Source organism: Plectropomus leopardus, chromosome 11 (genome assembly GCF_026936395.1).
Source record: "Plectropomus leopardus strain MGB_pleo_1.0 chromosome 11, ASM2693639v1, whole genome shotgun sequence".
NCBI lineage: Eukaryota > Metazoa > Chordata > Actinopteri > Perciformes > Serranidae > Plectropomus > Plectropomus leopardus.
The window spans coordinates 15,291,133-15,310,817 of record NC_142186.1 but is presented as its reverse complement, the minus strand read 5'-3'; the positions used below and the strand labels follow the sequence as shown (position 1 = coordinate 15,310,817).

At 35.9% G+C, this 19,685-nt stretch overlaps 1 protein-coding gene across 2 annotated transcripts in view; it reads right to left on the bottom strand.

The window, feature by feature from the left end:
* Positions 1–19,685, bottom strand: part of LOC121945717 (F-actin-uncapping protein LRRC16A-like) — a 109,186-nt gene that overhangs the window by 35,193 nt on the left and 54,308 nt on the right. For both annotated transcript variants that reach the window (XM_042490014.2, XM_042490015.2), the window contains exons 17-20: positions 19,181–19,250; positions 16,922–17,003; positions 16,674–16,773; positions 16,478–16,532 (exon numbers count right to left, since the gene is read on the bottom strand). In XM_042490014.2, the coding sequence (XP_042345948.2) occupies positions 16,478–16,532; positions 16,674–16,773; positions 16,922–17,003; positions 19,181–19,250 (307 nt within the window). The remainder of the gene's footprint in view (positions 1–16,477; positions 16,533–16,673; positions 16,774–16,921; positions 17,004–19,180; positions 19,251–19,685) is intronic.

Below are 19,685 nucleotides of genomic sequence, written 5' to 3'. Positions count from 1 at the left end.
TTTTAAACTGTTTTTGTGACATGGCATTTTTGACATTTTTTGCCATACTATAGCCTTGCCTTTTTTGTCATTTTTTCAACATGCATTATTATGGTGTTTTTGGCCGTTTTTGCATTATTCTATGCTTTAGCGTGCCTTGGGACTCTATTTTATGATGTTTTGAGGTGTTTTAAATTGTTTTTGTGACATGGCGTTTTTGACATTTTTGCCATACTATAGCCTTGCCTTTTTGTCATTTTTCAACATGCATTATTATGGTTATTTTGGCCATTTTTGCATTATTCTATGCTTTAGCGTGCCTTGGGATTCTATTTTATGATGTTTTGAGGTGTTTTAAACTGTTTTTGTGACATGGCGTTTTTGACATTTTTTGCCATACTATAGCCTTGCCTTTTCGGTCATTTTTTTAACATGCATTATTATGGTTATTTTGGCCATTTTTGCATTATTCTATGCTTTAGCGTGCTTTGGGACTCTATTTTATGATGTTTTGAGGTGTTTTAAACTGTTTTTGTGACATGGCATTTTTGACATTTTTTGCCATACTATAGCCTTGCCTTTTTGTCATTTTTCAACATGCATTATTATGGTGTTTTGGGCCGTTTTTGTATAATTTTATACTTTAGCTTCTCTCGGTACACTATTTTATGCTGTTTTGAGGTGTTTTAAACTGTTTTTGTGACATGGCATTTTTGACATTTTTTGCCATACTATAGCCTTGCCTTTTCGGTCATTTTTTCAACATGCATTATTATGGTGTTTTTGGCCGTTTTTGCAACATTCTATGCCATGGCGTGCCTCAGCACGGCATTTTATGCTGTTTTGAGGTGTTTTAAACTGTTTTTGTGACATGGCATTTTTAACAATTTTTGCCATACTATAGCCTTGCCTTTTCGGTCATTTTTTCAACATGCATTATTATGGTTATTTTGGCCATTTTTGCATTATTCTATGCTTTAGCGTGCTTTGGGACTGTATTTTATGATGTTTTGAGGTGTTTTAATCTGTTTTTGTGACATGTCATTTTTGACATTTTTTGCCATACTATAGCTTTGCCTTTTTGGTCAATTTTCAACATGCATTATTATGGTGTTTTTGGCCGTTGTTGCATTATTCTATGCTTTAGCGTGCCTTGGGATTCTATTTTCTGATGTTTTGAGGTGTTTTAAATTGTTTTTGTGACATGGCATTTTTGACATTTTTTGCCATACTATAGCCTTGCCTTTTTGTCATTTTTCAACATGCATTATTATGGTGTTTTGGGCGTTTTGTATAATTTTATACTTTAGCTTCTCTCGGTACACTATTTTATGCTGTTTTGAGGTGTTTTAAACTGTTTTTGTGACATGGCATTTTTGCCATTTTTTGCCATACTATAGCCTTGCCTTTTCGGTCATTTTTTCAACATGCATTATTATGGTGTTTTTGGCCGTTTTTGCAACATTCTATGCCATGGCGTGCCTCAGCACGGCATTTTATGCTGTTTTGAGGTGTTTTAAACTGTTTTTGTGACATGGCATTTTTGACATTTTTTGCCATACTATAGCCTTGCCTTTTTTGTCATTTTTTCAACATGCATTATTATGGTGTTTTTGGACGTTTTTGCATTATTCTATGCTTTAGCGTGCCTTGGGATTCTATTTTATGATGTTTTGAGGTGTTTTAAACTGTTTTTGTGACATGGCATTTTTGACATTTTTTGCCATACTATAGCCTTGCCTTTTTTGTCATTTTTTCAACATGCATTATTATGGTGTTTTTGGCCGTTTTTGCATTATTCTATGCTTTAGCGTGCCTTGGGACTCTATTTTATGCTGTTTTGAGGTGTTTTAAACTGTTTTTGTGACATGGCATTTTGACATTTTTGCCATACTATAGCCTTGCCTTTTCGGTCATTTTTTAACATGCATTATTATGGTTATTTTGGCCATTTTGCATTATTCTATGCTTTAGCGTGCCTTGGTACTCTCTTTTATGCTGTTTTGAGGTGTTTGAAACTGTTTTTGTGACATGGCATTTTTGACATTTTTTGCCATACTATAGCCTTGCCTTGTCTGTTATTTTTTCAACATGCATTATTATGGTTATTTTGGCCATTTTTGTATAATTTTATGCTTTAGCGTCTCTCGGTGCACTATTTTATGCTGTTTTGAGGTGTTTTAAACTGTTTTTGTGACATGGCATTTTTAACAATTTTTGCCATACTATAGCCTTGCCTTTTCGGTCATTTTTTCAACATGCATTATTATGGTGTTTTTGGCCGTTTTTGCAACATTCTATGCCATGGCGTGCCTCAGCACGGCATTTTATGCTGTTTTGAGGTGTTTTAAATTGTTTTTGTGACATGGCATTTTTGACATTTTTTGCCATACTATAGCCTTGCCTTTTTTGTCATTTTTTCAACATGCATTATTGTGGTGTTTTTGGCTGTTGTTGCATTATTCTATGCTTTAGCGTGCCTTGGGACTCTATTTTATGCTGTTTTGAGGTGTTTTAAACTGTTTTTGTGACATGGCGTTTTTGACATTTTTTGCCATGCTATAGCCTTGCCTTTTTTGTCATTTTTTCAACATGCATTATTGTGGTGTTTTGGCTGTTGTTGCATTATTCTATGCTTTAGCGTGCCTTGGGACTCTATTTTATGCTGTTTTGAGGTGTTTTAAACTGTTTTTGTGACATGTCATTTTTGAAATTTTTTGCCATACTATAGCCTTGCCTTTTCGGTCATTTTTTCAACATGCATTATTATAGTGTTTTTGGCCGTTTTTGCAAAATTCTATGCCATGGCGTGCCTCAGCACGGTATTTTATGCTGTTTTGAGGTGTTTTAAACTGTTTTTGTGACATGGCATTTTTGACAATTTTTGGCCATACTATAGCCTTGCCTTTTCGATCATTTTTTCAACATGCATTATTATGGTGTTTTTGGACGTTTTTGCATTATTCTATGCTTTACCATGTCTCAGCATGACATTTTATGATGTTTTGAGGTGTTTTAAACTGTTTTTGTGACATGTCATTTTTGACAATTTTTTGCCATACTATAGCCTTGCCTTTTCACTCATTTTTTTCAATATGCATTATTGTGGTGTCTTTGGCCGTTTTTGCAACATTCTATGCTTTGGCGTGCCTCAGCACGGTATTTTATGCTGTTTTGAGGTGTTTAAATTGTTTTTGTGACATGGCATTTTTGACATTTTTTGCCATACTATAGCCTTGCCTTTTCGGTCATTTTTCAACATGCATTATTATGGTGTTTTTGGCCGTTTTTGCATTATTCTATGCTTTAGCGTGCCTTGGGACTCTATTTTATGCTGTTTTGAGGTGTTTCAAACTGTTTTTGTGAAATGGCATTTTTGACATTTTTTGCCATACTATAGCCTTGCCTTTTTTGTCATTTTTTCAACATGCATTATTATGGTGTTTTTGGACATTTTTGCATTATTCTATGCTTTAGCGTGCCTTGGGATTCTATTTTATGATGTTTTGAGGTGTTTTAAACTGTTTTTGTGACATGGCGTTTTTGACATTTTTTGCCATACTATAGCCTTGCCTTTTCGGTCATTTTTTCAACATGCATTATTATGGTGTTTTGGGCCGTTTTTGTATAATTTTATACTTTAGCTTCTCTCGGTACACTATTTTATGCTGTTTTGAGGTGTTTTAAACTGTTTTTGTGACATGGCATTTTTGCCATTTTTTGCCATACTATAGCCTTGCCTTTTTTGTCATTTTTTCAACATGCATTATTATGGTGTTTTGGGCCATTTTTGCATTATTCTATGCTTTAGCGTGCCTTGGGATTCTATTTTATGATGTTTTGAGGTGTTTTAAACTGTTTTTGTGACATGGCATTTTTGACATTTTTTGCCATACTATAGCCTTGCCTTTTCGGTCATTTTTCAACATGCATTATTATGGTTATTTTGGCCATTTTGCATTATTCTATGCTTTAGCGTGCCTTGGGACTCCATTTTATGCTGTTTTGAGGTGTTTTAAACTGTTTTTGTGACATGGCATTTTTGACAATTTTTTGCCATACTATAGCCTTGCCTTTTCGATCATTTTTTCAACATGCATTATTATGGTGTTTTTGGACGTTTTTGCATTATTCTATGCTTTAGCGTGCCTTGGGATTCTATTTTATGATGTTTTGAGGTGTTTTAAACTGTTTTTGTGACATGGCGTTTTTGACATTTTTTGCCATACTATAGCCTTGCCTTTTCGGTCATTTTTTCAACATGCATTATTATGGTGTTTTTGGCCGTTTTTGCAACATTCTATGCCATGGCGTGCCTCAGCACGGTATTTTATGCTGTTTTGAGGTGTTTTAAACTGTTTTTGTGACATGGCATTTTTGACAATTTTTTGCCATACTATAGCCTTGCCTTTTCGATCATTTTTTCAACATGCATTATTATGGTGTTTTTGGACGTTTTTGCATTATTCTATACTTTAGCATGTCTCAGCATGACATTTTATGATGTTTTGAGGTGTTTTAAACTGTTTTTGTGACATGGCATTTTTGACATTTTTTGCCATACTATAGCCTTGCCTTTTCACTCATTTTTTTCAATATGCATTATTGTGGTGTCTTTGGCCGTTTTTGCAACATTCTATGCTTTGGCGTGCCTCAGCACGGTATTTTATGCTGTTTTGAGGTGTTTAAATTGTTTTTGTGACATGGCATTTTTGACATTTTTTGCCATACTATAGCCTTGCCTTTTCGCTCATTTTTTCAACATGCATTATTATGGTGTTTTTGGCCGTTTTTGCATTATTCTATGCTTTAGCGTGCCTTGGGACTCTATTTTATGCTGTTTTGAGGTGTTTCAAACTGTTTTTGTGAAATGGCATTTTTGACATTTTTTGCCATACTATAGCCTTGCCTTTTTTGTCATTTTTTCAACATGCATTATTATGGTGTTTTTGGACATTTTTGCATTATTCTATGCTTTAGCGTGCCTTGGGATTCTATTTTATGATGTTTTGAGGTGTTTTAAACTGTTTTTGTGACATGGCGTTTTTGACATTTTTTGCCATACTATAGCCTTGCCTTTTTTGTCATTTTTTCAACATGCATTATTATGGTGTTTTGGGCCGTTTTTGTATAATTTTATACTTTAGCTTCTCTCGGTACACTATTTTATGCTGTTTTGAGGTGTTTTAAACTGTTTTTGTGACATGGCATTTTTGCCATTTTTTGCCATACTATAGCCTTGCCTTTTTTGTCATTTTTTCAACATGCATTATTATGGTGTTTTGGGCCATTTTTGCATTATTCTATGCTTTAGCGTGCCTTGGGATTCTATTTTATGATGTTTTGAGGTGTTTTAAACTGTTTTTGTGACATGGCATTTTTGACATTTTTTGCCATACTATAGCCTTGCCTTTTCGGTCATTTTTTCAACATGCATTATTATGGTTATTTTGGCCATTTTTGCATTATTCTATGCTTTAGCGTGCCTTGGGACTCTATTTTATGCTGTTTTGAGGTGTTTTAAACTGTTTTTGTGACATGGCATTTTTGCCATTTTTTGCCATACTATAGCCTTGCCTTGTCGATCATTTTATATCCATGCATTCTTCTGGTGTTTTTGGACGTTTTTGCATTATTCTATGCTTTACCATGTCTCAGCATGACATTTTATGATGTTTTGAGGTGTTTTAAACTGTTTTTGTGACATGGCATTTTTGACAATTTTTTGCCATACTATAGCCTTGCCTTTTCGCTCATTTTTTTCAATATGCATTATTGTGGTGTCTTTGGCCGTTTTTGCAACATTCTATGCTTTGGCGTGCCTCAGCACGGTATTTTATGCTGTTTTGAGGTGTTTAAATTGTTTTTGTGACATGGCATTTTTGACAATTTTTTGCCATACTATAGCCTTGCCTTTTCGCTCATTTTTTCAACATGCATCATTGTGGTATTTTTGGCCCTTTTTGCATTATTCTATGCTTTAGCGTGCCTTGGGATTCTATTTTTTGCTGTTTTGAGGTTTTTAAAACTGTTTTTGTGACATGGCATTTTTGACATTTTTTGCCATACTATAGCCTTGCCTTTTCGGTCATTTTTTCAACATGCATTATTATGGTGTTTTTGGCCGTTTTTGCATTATTCTATGCTTTAGCGTGCCTTGGGACTCTATTTTATGCTGTTTTGAGGTGTTTCAAACTGTTTTTGTGAAATGGCATTTTTGACATTTTTTGCCATACTATAGCCTTGCCTTTTCAGTCATTTTTTCAACATGCATTATTATGGTGTTTTTGGACGTTTTTGCATTATTCTATGCTTTAGCGTGCCTTGGGATTCTATTTTATGATGTTTTGAGGTGTTTTAAACTGTTTTTGTGACATGGCGTTTTTGACATTTTTTGCCATACTATAGCCTTGCCTTTTCGGTCATTTTTTCAACATGCATTATTATGGTGTTTTGGGCCGTTTTTGTATAATTTTATACTTTAGCTTCTCTCGGTACACTATTTTATGCTGTTTTGAGGTGTTTTAAACTGTTTTTGTGACATGGCATTTTTGCCATTTTTTGCCATACTATAGCCTTGCCTTTTTTGTCATTTTTTCAACATGCATTATTATGGTGTTTTGGGCCGTTTTTGTATAATTTTATACTTTAGCTTCTCTCGGTACACTATTTTATGCTGTTTTGAGGTGTTTTAAACTGTTTTTGTGACATGGCATTTTTGCCATTTTTTGCCATACTATAGCCTTGCCTTTTTTGTCATTTTTTCAACATGCATTATTATGGTGTTTTGGGCCATTTTTGCATTATTCTATGCTTTAGCGTGCCTTGGGATTCTATTTTATGATGTTTTGAGGTGTTTTAAACTGTTTTTGTGACATGGCATTTTGACATTTTTGCCATACTATAGCCTTGCCTTTTTTGTCATTTTTTCAACATGCATTATTATGGTGTTTTGGGCCATTTTTGCAACATTCTATGCCATGGCGTGCCTCAGCACGGCATTTTATGCTGTTTTGAGGTGTTTTAAATTGTTTTTGTGACATGGCATTTTTGAAATTTTTTGCCATACTATAGCCTTGCCTTTTCGGTCATTTTTTCAACATGCATTATTGTGGTTATTTTGGCCATTTTTGCAAAATTCTATGCTTTAGCGTGCCTTGGTACACTATTTTATGCTGTTTTGAGGTGTTTTAAACTGTTTTTGTGACATGGCATTTTTGCCATTTTTTGCCATACTATAGCCTTGCCTTTTCGGTCATTTTTTCAACATGCATTATTATGGTGTTTTTGGCCGTTTTTGCAACATTCTATGCCATGGCGTGCCTCAGCACGGTATTTTATGCTGTTTTCAGGTGTTTTAAACTGTTTTTGTGACATGGCATTTTTGACATTTTTTGCCATACTATAGCCTTGCCTTTTCTGTCATTTTTTCAACATGCATTATTATGGTTATTTTGGCCATTTTTGCATTATTCTATGCTTTAGCGTGCTTTGGGACTCTATTTTATGCTGTTTTGAGGTGTTTTAAACTGTTTTTGTGACATGGCATTTTTGAAATTTTTTGCCATACTATAGCCTTGCCTTTTTTGTCATTTTTTCAACATGCATTATTATGGTGTTTTTGGACGTTTTTGCATTATTCTATGCTTTAGCGTGCCTTGGGATTCTATTTTATGATGTTTTGAGGTGTTTTAAATTGTTTTTGTGACATGGCATTTTTGACATTTTTTGCCATACTATAGCCTTGCCTTTTCGGTCATTTTTTCAACATGCATTATTATGGTTATTTTGGCCCTTTTTGCATTATTCTATGCTTTAGCTTGCATTGGGACTCTATTTTATGCTGTTTTGAGGTGTTTTAAACTGTTTTTGTGACATGGCATTTTTAACAATTTTTGCCATACTATAGCCTTGCCTTTTCGGTCATTTTTTCAACATGCATTATTATGGTGTTCTAGGCCATTTTTGCAACATTCTATGCTTTAGCTTCTCTCGGTACACTATTTTCTGCTGTTTTGAGGTGTTTTGAACTGTTTTTGTGACATGTCATTTTTGACAATTTTTTGCCATACTATAGCCTTGCCTTTTCGATCATTTTTTTCAATATGCATTATTGTGGTGTCTTTGGCCGTTTTTGCAACATTCTATGCTTTGGCGTGCCTCAGCACGGTATTTTATGCTGTTTTGAGGTGTTTAAATTGTTTTTGTGACATGGCATTTTTGACATTTTTTGCCATACTATAGCCTTGCCTTTTCGGTCATTTTTTCAACATGCATTATTATGGTGTTTTTGGCCCTTTTTGCATTATTCTATGCTTTAGCGTGCCTTGGGACTCTATTTTATGCTGTTTTGAGGTGTTTTAAACTGTTTTTGTGACATGGCATTTTTGACATTTTTTGCCATGCTATAGCCTTGCCTTTTTTGTCATTTTTTCAACATGCATTATTGTGGTGTTTTTGGCTGTTGTTGCATTATTCTATGCTTTAGCGTGCCTTGGGATTCTATTTTTTGCTGTTTTGAGGTTTTTAAAACTGTTTTTGTGACATATCATTTTTGCAATTTTTTGCCATACTATAGCCTTGCCTTTTTTGTCATTTTTTCAACATGCATTATTATGGTGTTTTTGGCCATTTTTCCAACATTCTATGCCATGGCGTGCCTAAGCATGGTATTTTATGCTGTTTTGAGGTGTTTTAAACTGTTTTTGTGACATGGCATTTTTGACATTTTTTGCCATACTATAGCCTTGCCTTTTCGGTCATTTTTTCAACATGCATTATTATGGTGTTTTTGGCCGTTTTTGCATTATTCTATGCTTTAGCGTGCCTTGGGACTCTATTTTATGCTGTTTTGAGGTGTTTTAAATTGTTTTTGTGACATGGCGTTTTTGACATTTTTTGCCATACTATCGCCTTGCCTTTTCGGTCATTTTTTCAACATGCATTATTATGCTGTTTTTGGCCGTTTTTGCATTATTCTATGCTTTAGCGTGCCTTGGGATTCTATTTTATGCTGTTTTGAGGTGTTTTAAATTGTTTTTGTGACATGGCATTTTTGACATTTTTTGCCATACTATAGCCTTGCCTTTTCGGTCATTTTTTCAACATGCATTATTATGGTGTTTTGGGCCCTTTTTGCATTATTCAATGCTTTAGCATGTCTCAGCACACTGGCCAGAGTTGTCTCCACCTGCTGAGGAGACTGAGGTCTTTCGGTGTGAGCAGGACTCTGTTAAGGACATTTTACGACTCGGTGGTGGCATCAGCCATCTCCTATGCTGTGGTCTGCTGGGGCAGTGGAAGCACAGAGCGGGACAGGAAGAGACTGAACAAGCTGGTCAGGAGGGCCAGCTCAGTCTTGGACTGTCCCCTGGACTCCATCGAGGAGGTGGGTGAGAGGAGGACGTTGGCCAGGCTGACATCCATCATGGACAACCCCTCTCACCCCCTTCATGAAACTGTGGGAGACCTGTGCAGCTCCTTCAGCAGCAGACTGCGGTACCCAAGCTGCAGGAAGGAACGCTACCGCAGGTCCTTCTTTCCATCGGCCATCAGGCTATACAACACCAGCCTGAGCCAACATTAACCTGGACTCACTACAATAAAAGTTGCACTCTCTGACCTCTTGTATTACAACCTGTACATTTTTGTTTTCCTTGACACATGCCTATTTTTTGCCTATTTTTTGCACTATTGTACATTTCATATTTTATATTTTTGTATATATTGATATTTTACATATATTTTTATTTTCTGTACACACGGCTGCTGTGACAAGTGAATTTCCCACAAGTGGGATAAATAAACGTGTCTAAGTCTAAGCACGACATTTTATGATGTTTTGAGGTGTTTTAAACTGTTTTTGTGACATGGCATTTTTGCCATTTTTTGCCATACTATAGCCTTGCCTTTTCGGTCATTTTTTCAACATGCATTATTATGGTGTTTTTGGCCGTTTTTGCATTATTCTATGCTTTAGCGTGTCTTGGGATTCTATTTTCTAATGTTTTGAGGTGTTTTAAACTGTTTTTGTGACATGGCATTTTTGACATTTTTTGCCATACTATAGCCTTGCCTTTTCGGTCATTTTTTCAACATGCATTATTATGATGTTTTTGGCCGTTTTTGCATTATTCTATGCTTTAGCGTGTCTTGGGATTCTATTTTCTAATGTTTTGAGGTGTTTTAAATTGTTTTTGTCACATGGCGTTTTTGACATTTTTTGACATACTATAGCCTTGCCTTTTCGGTCATTTTTTCAACATGCATTATTATGGTGTTTTTGGCCGTTTTTGCATTATTCTATGCTTTAGCGTGCCTTGGGACTCTATTTTATGCTGTTTTGAGGTGTTTCAAACTGTTTTTGTGACATGGCATTTTTGACATGTTTTGCCATACTATAGCCTTGCCTTTTTTGTCATTTTTTCAACATGCATTATTGTGGTGTTTCTGGCCGTTTTTGCATTATTCCATGCTTTAGCGTGCCTTGGGACTCTATTTTATGCTGTTTTGAGGTGTTTCAAACTGTTTTTGTGACATGTCATTTTTGACATTTTTTGCCATACTATAGCCTTGCCTTTTTTGTCATTTTTTCAACATGCATTATTATGGTGTTTTTGGCCCTTTTTGCATTATTCTATGCTTTAACATGTCTCAGCACGACATTTTATGATGTTTTGAGATGTTTTAAACTGTTTTTGTGACATGGCATTTTTGACATTTTTTGCCATACTATAGCCTTGCCTTTTTTGTCATTTTTTCAACATGCATTATTATGGCGTTTTTGGCCGTTCTTGCAACATTCTATGCCATGGCGGTCCTCAGCACGGCATTTTATGCTGTTTTGAGGTGTTTTAAACTGTTTTTGTGACATGGCATTTTTGACAAATTTTTGCCATACTATAGCCTTGCCTTTTCGGTCATTTTTTCAACATGCATTATTATCGTGTTTTGGGACGTTTTTGTATAATTTTATGCTTTAGCTTCTCTCGGTACGCTATTTTATGCTGTTTTGAGGTGTTTTAAACTGTTTTTGTGACATGCCATTTTTGACATTTTTTTCCATACTATAGCTTTGCCTTTTCGTTAATTTTTTCAACATTCGGTATTATTGTGTTTTTGGCTGTTTTTGCAATATTTTATTCTATCGCATGCCTTACGGCGTTATTTTATGCTGTTCACTCTGCTATGGCGTGCCTCGGCATGCTATTTTGTGTTGATTTGAGGTGTTTTAAATTGTTTTTGTGACATGGCATTTTTGACATTTTTTGCCATACTATAGCCTTGTCTTTTCGGTGATTTTTTCAACATTCGGTATTATTGTGTTTTTGGCTGTTTTTGCAATATTTTATGCTATCGCATGCCTTAGGGTGTTATTATATGCTGTTCTGAGGTGTTTCAAACTGTTTTTGGGACACGTCATTTATTGAATTTTTTTGCCATGGAACTGACTTGCTTTTTCAGTCATTTTTCAACATGCATTATTATGGCGTTTTTTGCCTTTTTTGCAACATTCTATACTGTGGCGTGTCTTAGCACTCTATTTAATGCTGTTTTGAGGTGTTTAAAACTGGTTTTAGGACATGTCATTTTTGACATTTTATGCCATACTATAGCCCTGCATTTTTGGGGATTCCCAAATAGCATATTATTTTATGGTGTTTTCTGCCATTTTTGTAACGTCCTTTGCTATGGCGTGTCTCAGCACGTTACTTCATGTGCTTTAATTTGGTTTTCAGCTTTTCTTTGGACATATTTTGACATCTTTGCCATACTATAGCCTTGCAATTTTGGTGAAATTTTCAACATGCTATTTCAAGGTGTTTTTGGTAGATTTTGCAACATTCTTTGCTATGGCGTGTTTTGGCATGCTATGTTATGTGCTTTAATGTGGTTTTCACCAGTTTTTTGGACATGTTATATTTTGATGTTTTTGCCATAATATGGTACAGCCCAAATTACCACAACATAGCATATTGAAAAAACAGCCAAAAATGGCATACTATAGTATGGCATAAATGCCAAAATATGACATGTTCCGAAAACAGCTGAAAGCAACATAAAATAGTGTGCGTAGGACACACCATAGCATAAAATGTTGCAAAAAAAAAAGCCAAGAACACCATAATATAGCATATTGAAAAAACAGCTGAATATGGCATACTGTAGTATGGTAAAAAATGTCAAAATACGAAATGTCCCAAAAACAGCTGAAATCCTTATTAAATAGCATGCCGAGACACGCCATAGCATAGAATTTTGCAAAAACAGCCCAAAACACCATTATATAGGATTTTGGAGAAAAAAAAAACAGCTGAAAATGCCATAGTATAGTATGGCAAAAATTGTCAAAATAGGCCGTGTCCCAAAAACTCCAAAAAAAGGTGAAAACTGCATAAAATAGCATGCCAAGACATGCTATAGAATAAAATGTTGCAAAAACGTCCCAGAACACCATAATATAGCATGTCGAAGAAAGAACCGAAAATAACATACTATAGTATGGAAAAAAAATTGTCAAATATGACATCCCAAAAACAGATGAAAACCGCATAAAATAGGGTGCCGAGAGGCGCCATAGCATAGGATGTTGCAAAAATGGGCAAAAACACCATGAAATAGCATGTCAAAAAATCCACCGAAAATGCCATTCTATAGTATAGCAAAAATGTCAAAATATTACGTGTCCAAAAAACAGCTGAAAACCACATTAAACCACATAAAATAGCATGTTGAGACACACCATAGCATAGGATGTTGCAAAAACGGCCAGAATCAACCCTTTCTTCAGCCAGCAATCCCCCAAAAAATAAAAAAACCCTAGATTGGCAAGTAACAACTGGGTTTAACATTAGGACATAAGTTCAGGCTGAGCAAGACTGTTCACTTTGTCTTTCATCATATCGTGTGTACCATATATTGATGTAATGCTATTGAATGAGTTGTTGTGATCTCTTTGTTATTAGGTCACGGTTTGATTTGAATTTAGTTTGTCAGACTTTTTTGCGCAATTTTGGATGACATACTATAGTATGACTTTTTTTGTGCAATTTTGGATGACATACTATCTTATGATTTTTTATGCTTTTTTGGACAATAAACTTCCATGTTACTTTTTTATTTAATTTCGGAAGACATACTGGATAACGTACTAAAAAAGGCACACTACATCATGACACCCATCACATCCTCATAACTCATAGTATAACATGTTCAAAATATGTAAAAAAAAAAAAAAGTCATAGTATGTCATCAGAAATATCACAATCATAGTACATTTGTCATCTTAATTACCATATAATGTCTTAGAATAGTATTTTGTTCAAAACAAAAATAAAAAGTTATACTATACTTTATCAAAAATAGCATTAAAAAAATCATAGGATAGTACATAGTCCAAAATATCCAAAATTGGCATACTACAGTATGTTGTCCAAAACATCACAAAAAAGTCACACTAAAGGATGTTGTGGGAAAAAAGTCATACTATATCTTGTACAACAAAATAGCATAAAATCGTCAATTTATAGTATGTCGCTCAAACAACCATTAAAAAAAGTCGTAATAAAAGTTGACATCCAAAAACCGTACATTATGTAGTCATAGTATAGTATGACATAAAAAAAAGTCACTGCATGACACACTCCCAAAGAGATCTGAATGATGTTGGAGTTCCTCTCCAACAGAGCTTTTGTCTTTAAAGGAGAGTGATAAAGTGAGGGGTATTTTATAGCAGATTATTTTGGGCAGCAATGTATGTGTGGAGGAAAAGCATCAACATGGTTATAAAGACAGAAAATTACTTTTTTTATGTCTTATGCAGAGAGGATTAGTAACAGCCTGCATGTGCTCCTGTGGGACACTGAGCAAACATTAAACATGCAGACTTAAATAGGTACAAGTTTATGGATCAGTAGCCATGGTAGCTAATTCTCTTTCCAGTGATGTAAAGTCTAGAAGGAGATTTCACTGGGTTAACAACAGCTAAAGCAGAATAGCAGAATGTCCAACTGTAGCACAGAAAACCAGTGCACCAAAACTATCTGGTTGTAGCAGTAAATGTAGAAGGGGAAGCATATAATGGCAACATCTGTATTTTGAGCCAACAAAAGTAATTACAAGTCCTGTCCCTCTCCATGAAGTTCATGACTTTTGGCAGCTCTGATTCTCAGCCGTTATTAATTACTAAAATTGTGACATAATTTCCCTGGGTATGCATACACGTCGTGTTTAATAAGACCAAGAAAATGAGAAATTGTAATCCAAGACATGCAAATAAAAGTGACCTTATACCACAGACAAATTGATCTCTATCATGAATGTCGGTAAAATGATGAATGGTGATTAATATTCTGCTGAAACTCATTTATCCTGCAGTGTATGTGCAGCAATTGCACATCTTATCTCTCCACTCAAGTCTGCAACAGCTCGGGAGAGTGGAGAATGGTGCTCTTTCTGATTTGTTTGTGCTGATATGTTACACATTGTAATGTAAGAGCAATATAGGGGATTTCTTCGTTTGTTTTGCCCATTCCCATTTTATTTTTCTCCAGGGGAATATTTCTTGGCTAGGAGAAATTCCTGCTGTCTCATCCTCACCTTAAAGTTTCCAACCAGGTTAGGGTTACTATCCCCAGCCAAGAAATAATCCAGCGCTGCGTCGAAAATTGCATACAATGTATTACATACTCAATTTGTCAACTATTGTTCAGCATGCATTTTTGTGTGACTTATCAGTAGTAGAATATGCATTTTTTTTGCACTGAGCTGTTATTACCCCATCACTTCCTGAGAGCCTTTTAACCGGTTGGAGACACATAACCATGGTAACACGGGCCAACCTCAGCCCAACCTGCAATTTAAAGGTATAGTATGCAGGATTATGGGCTATTGTTTTTAAACACACAGGCCGGTAAAAGTAAAAGTAAACGCCAACTCCAGATTCACTTTCTTTGGTGTTTTGCCTTGTTAAATTTGTGTTTTGTTCAGCGCTGTCTCTTGAACGCCTGCTATTTACAGTCAGGCACCTGGTCACTATTATTCTTTAAATCTTGACCCTACCTGAGTGCTGTGGGGGTACAAACCCACAAATGTCCCAAGGATAGAGGGCAGAGTCTGTGCAGTAAAATATACGACACACACTTCTAGCAGGTCATAAGTGACGACTGAGAGGCGTCACTTTATTATTGACACTGTATTTGTCTACACATTGAATTTTACTAAATTCTTGCATAATATACCTTTTGAAAAAAAATTTATTATATATATATTATGTCGAGTAAAATGAAATCTTATATTCACACTTAAAGTGAAACGTAACTGAGGTTACAAAGCTGCCTAGGGTTGCTGCTCTTGATGAACATTGTATTTCCTGCAACTCATTTTGGGATATTCATGCTGCTGTAGAGTCCAGAAATCTCTGCACCACAGCTTTTTTTATTTAGCAGGCACTTCTCTGTGATAAGCTGCCCCATGCCACAAAAACAACAATCTGCCACCTCCTTTCTCACCTCCCTATGTCTTTTAATGCCTAAATATCCATCCTTAATGAAGACATTTTGACCTACAACCTTTAACCTCTGCAAATCACTTTTCAGTACCTGACTACTCGTCCATCAAGTTTTTCCCATCTTCCTTCTCTCTGTGTATCCCACATGCGCAGCCAGATAACTGGCTCATGCACACATGCTATCTTCACATACACATAATGACATAAACCCACACAGACAGCCAGCACCAAGAGACCAATCCAGCACAGTGCTGCTCAACAGGACCATCAATCGAGCACAACCACTTCTGTAGAAGACAAAAAAGGGCAGGCACCAGGGCAACATTTGTTACCGCTCCCATGCTGGTGAGAGAGATAAATCGAGCGAGATAGATTGAGGGGCAGAGAGGAGGGGAGATGGCTAGGAGCTGGAGAAGATCCTTTCGTTTCACTGCTCAGCAAAGGAAGAAAATGATAGCTTACCTACCTTCTCATACTATCAAAATAACTCCTCCTTTAGACATTGATTGTAGAAGCTAAGCTATCATCACTCAGTAATTCATGAAATATGGATAGAGGTGGTGATCATCAGCAAACAGTAGGGTGATAAAAAGTTATGTTTTTTGTCATTTTAATTACTCTGTTGTTTTCAAAATACACTGTTCTTTGGTGTTTTCCTTTATAGCTCTGTAGTGACCTGAATTTCTGCAACTGACCCTTCCTATGAGTAAAAATAGTATGAATATTTGGGTACAGCTCTTATAAACCACATGGTTTCAGTTTAATGTGATATGTAACTGATCACTGTAGGGTGATTGTTATCACACGGCCTCTGATGAAGAGGTCAAAGGTCAGTTGTGGAGCAGCTGGTGGAGATTCAGTGATTTGCTTCAGCTGTGTGCTGTCTGATATGTAATTTCAAATTGAGGCGTCTGTTTGGAGGACATTCTCTTTCAGCATCTATCTACCATTCTGTGCAAAACCGGAGGGAGATGTAAGTTAAAAACTCACCGACTCCTCTTCCTGAATCATATGGACTAGGCTGTCCAACACTGGAGCGAGGTTTCTGAGTCAGGTAGAGGAAAGACAGGAAGAAAATAGATATTGAGAGCATGATAATAACACTAAGGGTAAACTAAGGTTTCTCTCACAGCCCCGTACTATACACGTCAGCTGTGCACCCTCTCCTCCTGTATTGTATACTTACTTGGATTTGATGTTGTTGAAGTTCTTCCCCAGAGACAGATGTCTGATGGATCGGTTCTTGGCCAACCACACCAGCAGAGTGGACAGGTCTGAGTCCAGACCTAAAGGGTGAAGGAATAGGTTAGAAATGATAATAACATTGATTGAATGTAATTGATTTTGATAGTTGCATACTGAGGACTCATTAAGAATTAGGTTAGGCTAAAAAGCTGATTTATAGCACAGTATGCATGGAAGCTGCAATCTCACCGTTGTCAGAGATGTCTAGACTGGAGATGTTTGGGATCTCAGCAATACAACCTTCAAGTATCTGAGAACCTCCTGATCGCAACTATAAACACAGGAGAGCAAATTTTAAAGACAATTACACACTCACACATATAACACATGAGACACCAGGTAACATGCAGCCTGGTTGTTTACTAAAGTACAGGTTACTAGAGCTTGAAACAGTTTGAATACATGACTCCGTAACTGGCGCCTGCACTGAAATTACACAGCTTTTTGGTGGATCCTGCCGCATGGCCGCAAAATGTCACAGAGCTTCCACAAAGGCATTCACTGTGCAAATGTTTGTACAAATGGGTGTGAGATTTCAGAACTGATTATACAGCAGAAATATGTGTGCAGCTCTGGAAACAACAGAGGAAGTAATATTGTCACTATGCCAAAATGTTGTACTTCAAATATAAATTTTTTTTCACAGCTATTTCAGTAAAACCGCAAAAAGAAAAGAAAAACCCCTGGGTTCACAAAGGATCATTTGGATTAAATAGGTCCTGTTTCCGATTTATTTTTTTAATCTTTTTTTTTTTTTTTACTGTTTTTATGCCATTTATAACTTTTGAGAGACATTGCTGCTAGCTATTTGTGTTTATTGAATTTATTGTATTATTGTGATTGCTATCACACGTTGCGTAATTTTTCCCTTTCTTTTTTTTAAAATTAAGAACCTGCACACAGTGCTGATACAGAAAAGTCACTGAACAAATACCAATACATTTGTATTAATGTGAATAGAAAATTTGCGTTGAAAATTTGATTGTAGATCTTTCTTTTAATAGCTTTGGTAATTTTGAAACAAGTGAATATATAAAAAAACTGAGATTGTCTGTTTTAAACACATGGTATCAAACAAAGTGTCTAATGTATCAATGAGTTTGACAACATTAAAAAGACATGTTTTAATATGAAAATATTAAAGATCGCTGTCTAACAGATAACTAATAATGGAAACATGCGGGATAGAAATGACACAATAATTAAAATAACAACACAGATCATCCAGAAAATAAATATGAATCCTGAGAAGAATAGGGTCGGCAGAAAATAAGGCATGTGCAAAAAAAAACCGAGGAGGAATGAGATGTTAATTATTAAGAGTGAGCACATTTATACTTACACAATGGCCAAGCTTACAGAAGCATTATGGGGAGAGAACAGCATGTCAAAGCCACGCCAACAATTACCAGCAACAAAAAACACACAGATGCTTAATGATCATACTTCGACTCACAACCATGGGCACAAACTCACTCAACAGGAGTCATACACACAGTCGTTATTTTGCATGCTGTCAGCCCACTCATAGCAGAGATTTGGCCTGCTGCCACCAAACAGTTCATTAAGACCCCGAAAAAGGACGGAACGCATCATTTCCCCCGCAGCTTCAGTTTGGGAAGATTTCTATGGGAATGTGGAATTGGATTTCCTGTGTAATTTGCATTCATGTGTTATCTTTAGCAGCCCCATTGAATCTGCAGCAAGCTCTTTTTCTGTTTTAGCAGGGGAGATGAAGACGAGGAGCTGCTGTGTGTTGTGTGTGCACGTTGTGGGTAAGAGTTGTGATGAAACAATTAGGAACGGAAACTAAGCCTCCTCCCACCCCCACCCCTCTGTTGCACCCCCGCCCGCTGTCTGCCAAGTATTCCATTATACAGCCTCTTAATGGTGTCACTGGCCTGTCAAATGGGTTTGGAGTGGATCCTAAAAAGCTGATTGCATTGGATGAGTGTTACCTCCAAACTATTAAAAACCACACTCTCCCAACTTTGTCTAACAAGAGCACTTACACAAATACTGTTTGAATTGGAAACAGGGAAGAATAAAGGAATACAATAAAGAAAATAGCACCCTCCTAAAATCTACTGATTGCAATCCTTTGATTACCCAGAATTAAACTGTATTTTGCTGCATTGTTTTTAAACTGTTTTACCTACTGTTTATGTGTATAAACATCAGCATCAATATAATGTGTGTGTAAAACTGCTCTGAAAAAATCACTGTTGTCACAGCAGAAATTTAAAATCCTATATTCATCTCTAATGATTATGAGGAGCTTCAGCTCTACAGTTGCCACGTTAAGACAGTAATTTCAACACAGCTGTTTGGGGAATTATCCCTTACAATCTAGGTACAAATGTAGAAATTGTAAAAGATATATTGACTTTAAATAAAATGTTTTATAATAGAAAATGACTCTGCATTGTGTAATTCTGTCAGTTTTACCTCACAGCAGCTGAGGTCTAGAGACACGTCCTTCAGATTGAGGTTACTGGCTAGGCCAAGCAGGAGAGCTCTGAAAAAAATATGCATAAAAAATGCAGTTAAAAAAATAAATCCAGTCAAACAGACTGTTAAAATTTGTTAATGTTTAAAAAACAAAAAACAAACAATTGATTGAACTTTCCTAAACCATAAATGTAACATATTGGAATTCTTAATTTAGGTTGTGTTCCCCTTTAAGGTATATTATTTCAACTTTTGCAAACTCTTAATGGTGTAACTTTGTAGATTGTAAAATCATCAAAGTTCCCCTCGATGTGTTATATTTTATCCCATTTTGTTCAATTTTGTAAAATAATAAGACCAATTTTAGTAAAAAAGATTGCACTGCAGTGTCCCAGTTGGTGCAGATACGGCTGCAGTGCCTGTCCTCTGATATAAGCTGACAAGACAAGTTTACTTTCAATGTACCTCAAAGTCTAACAATGCACAGCTTTAAAAGGGAGTA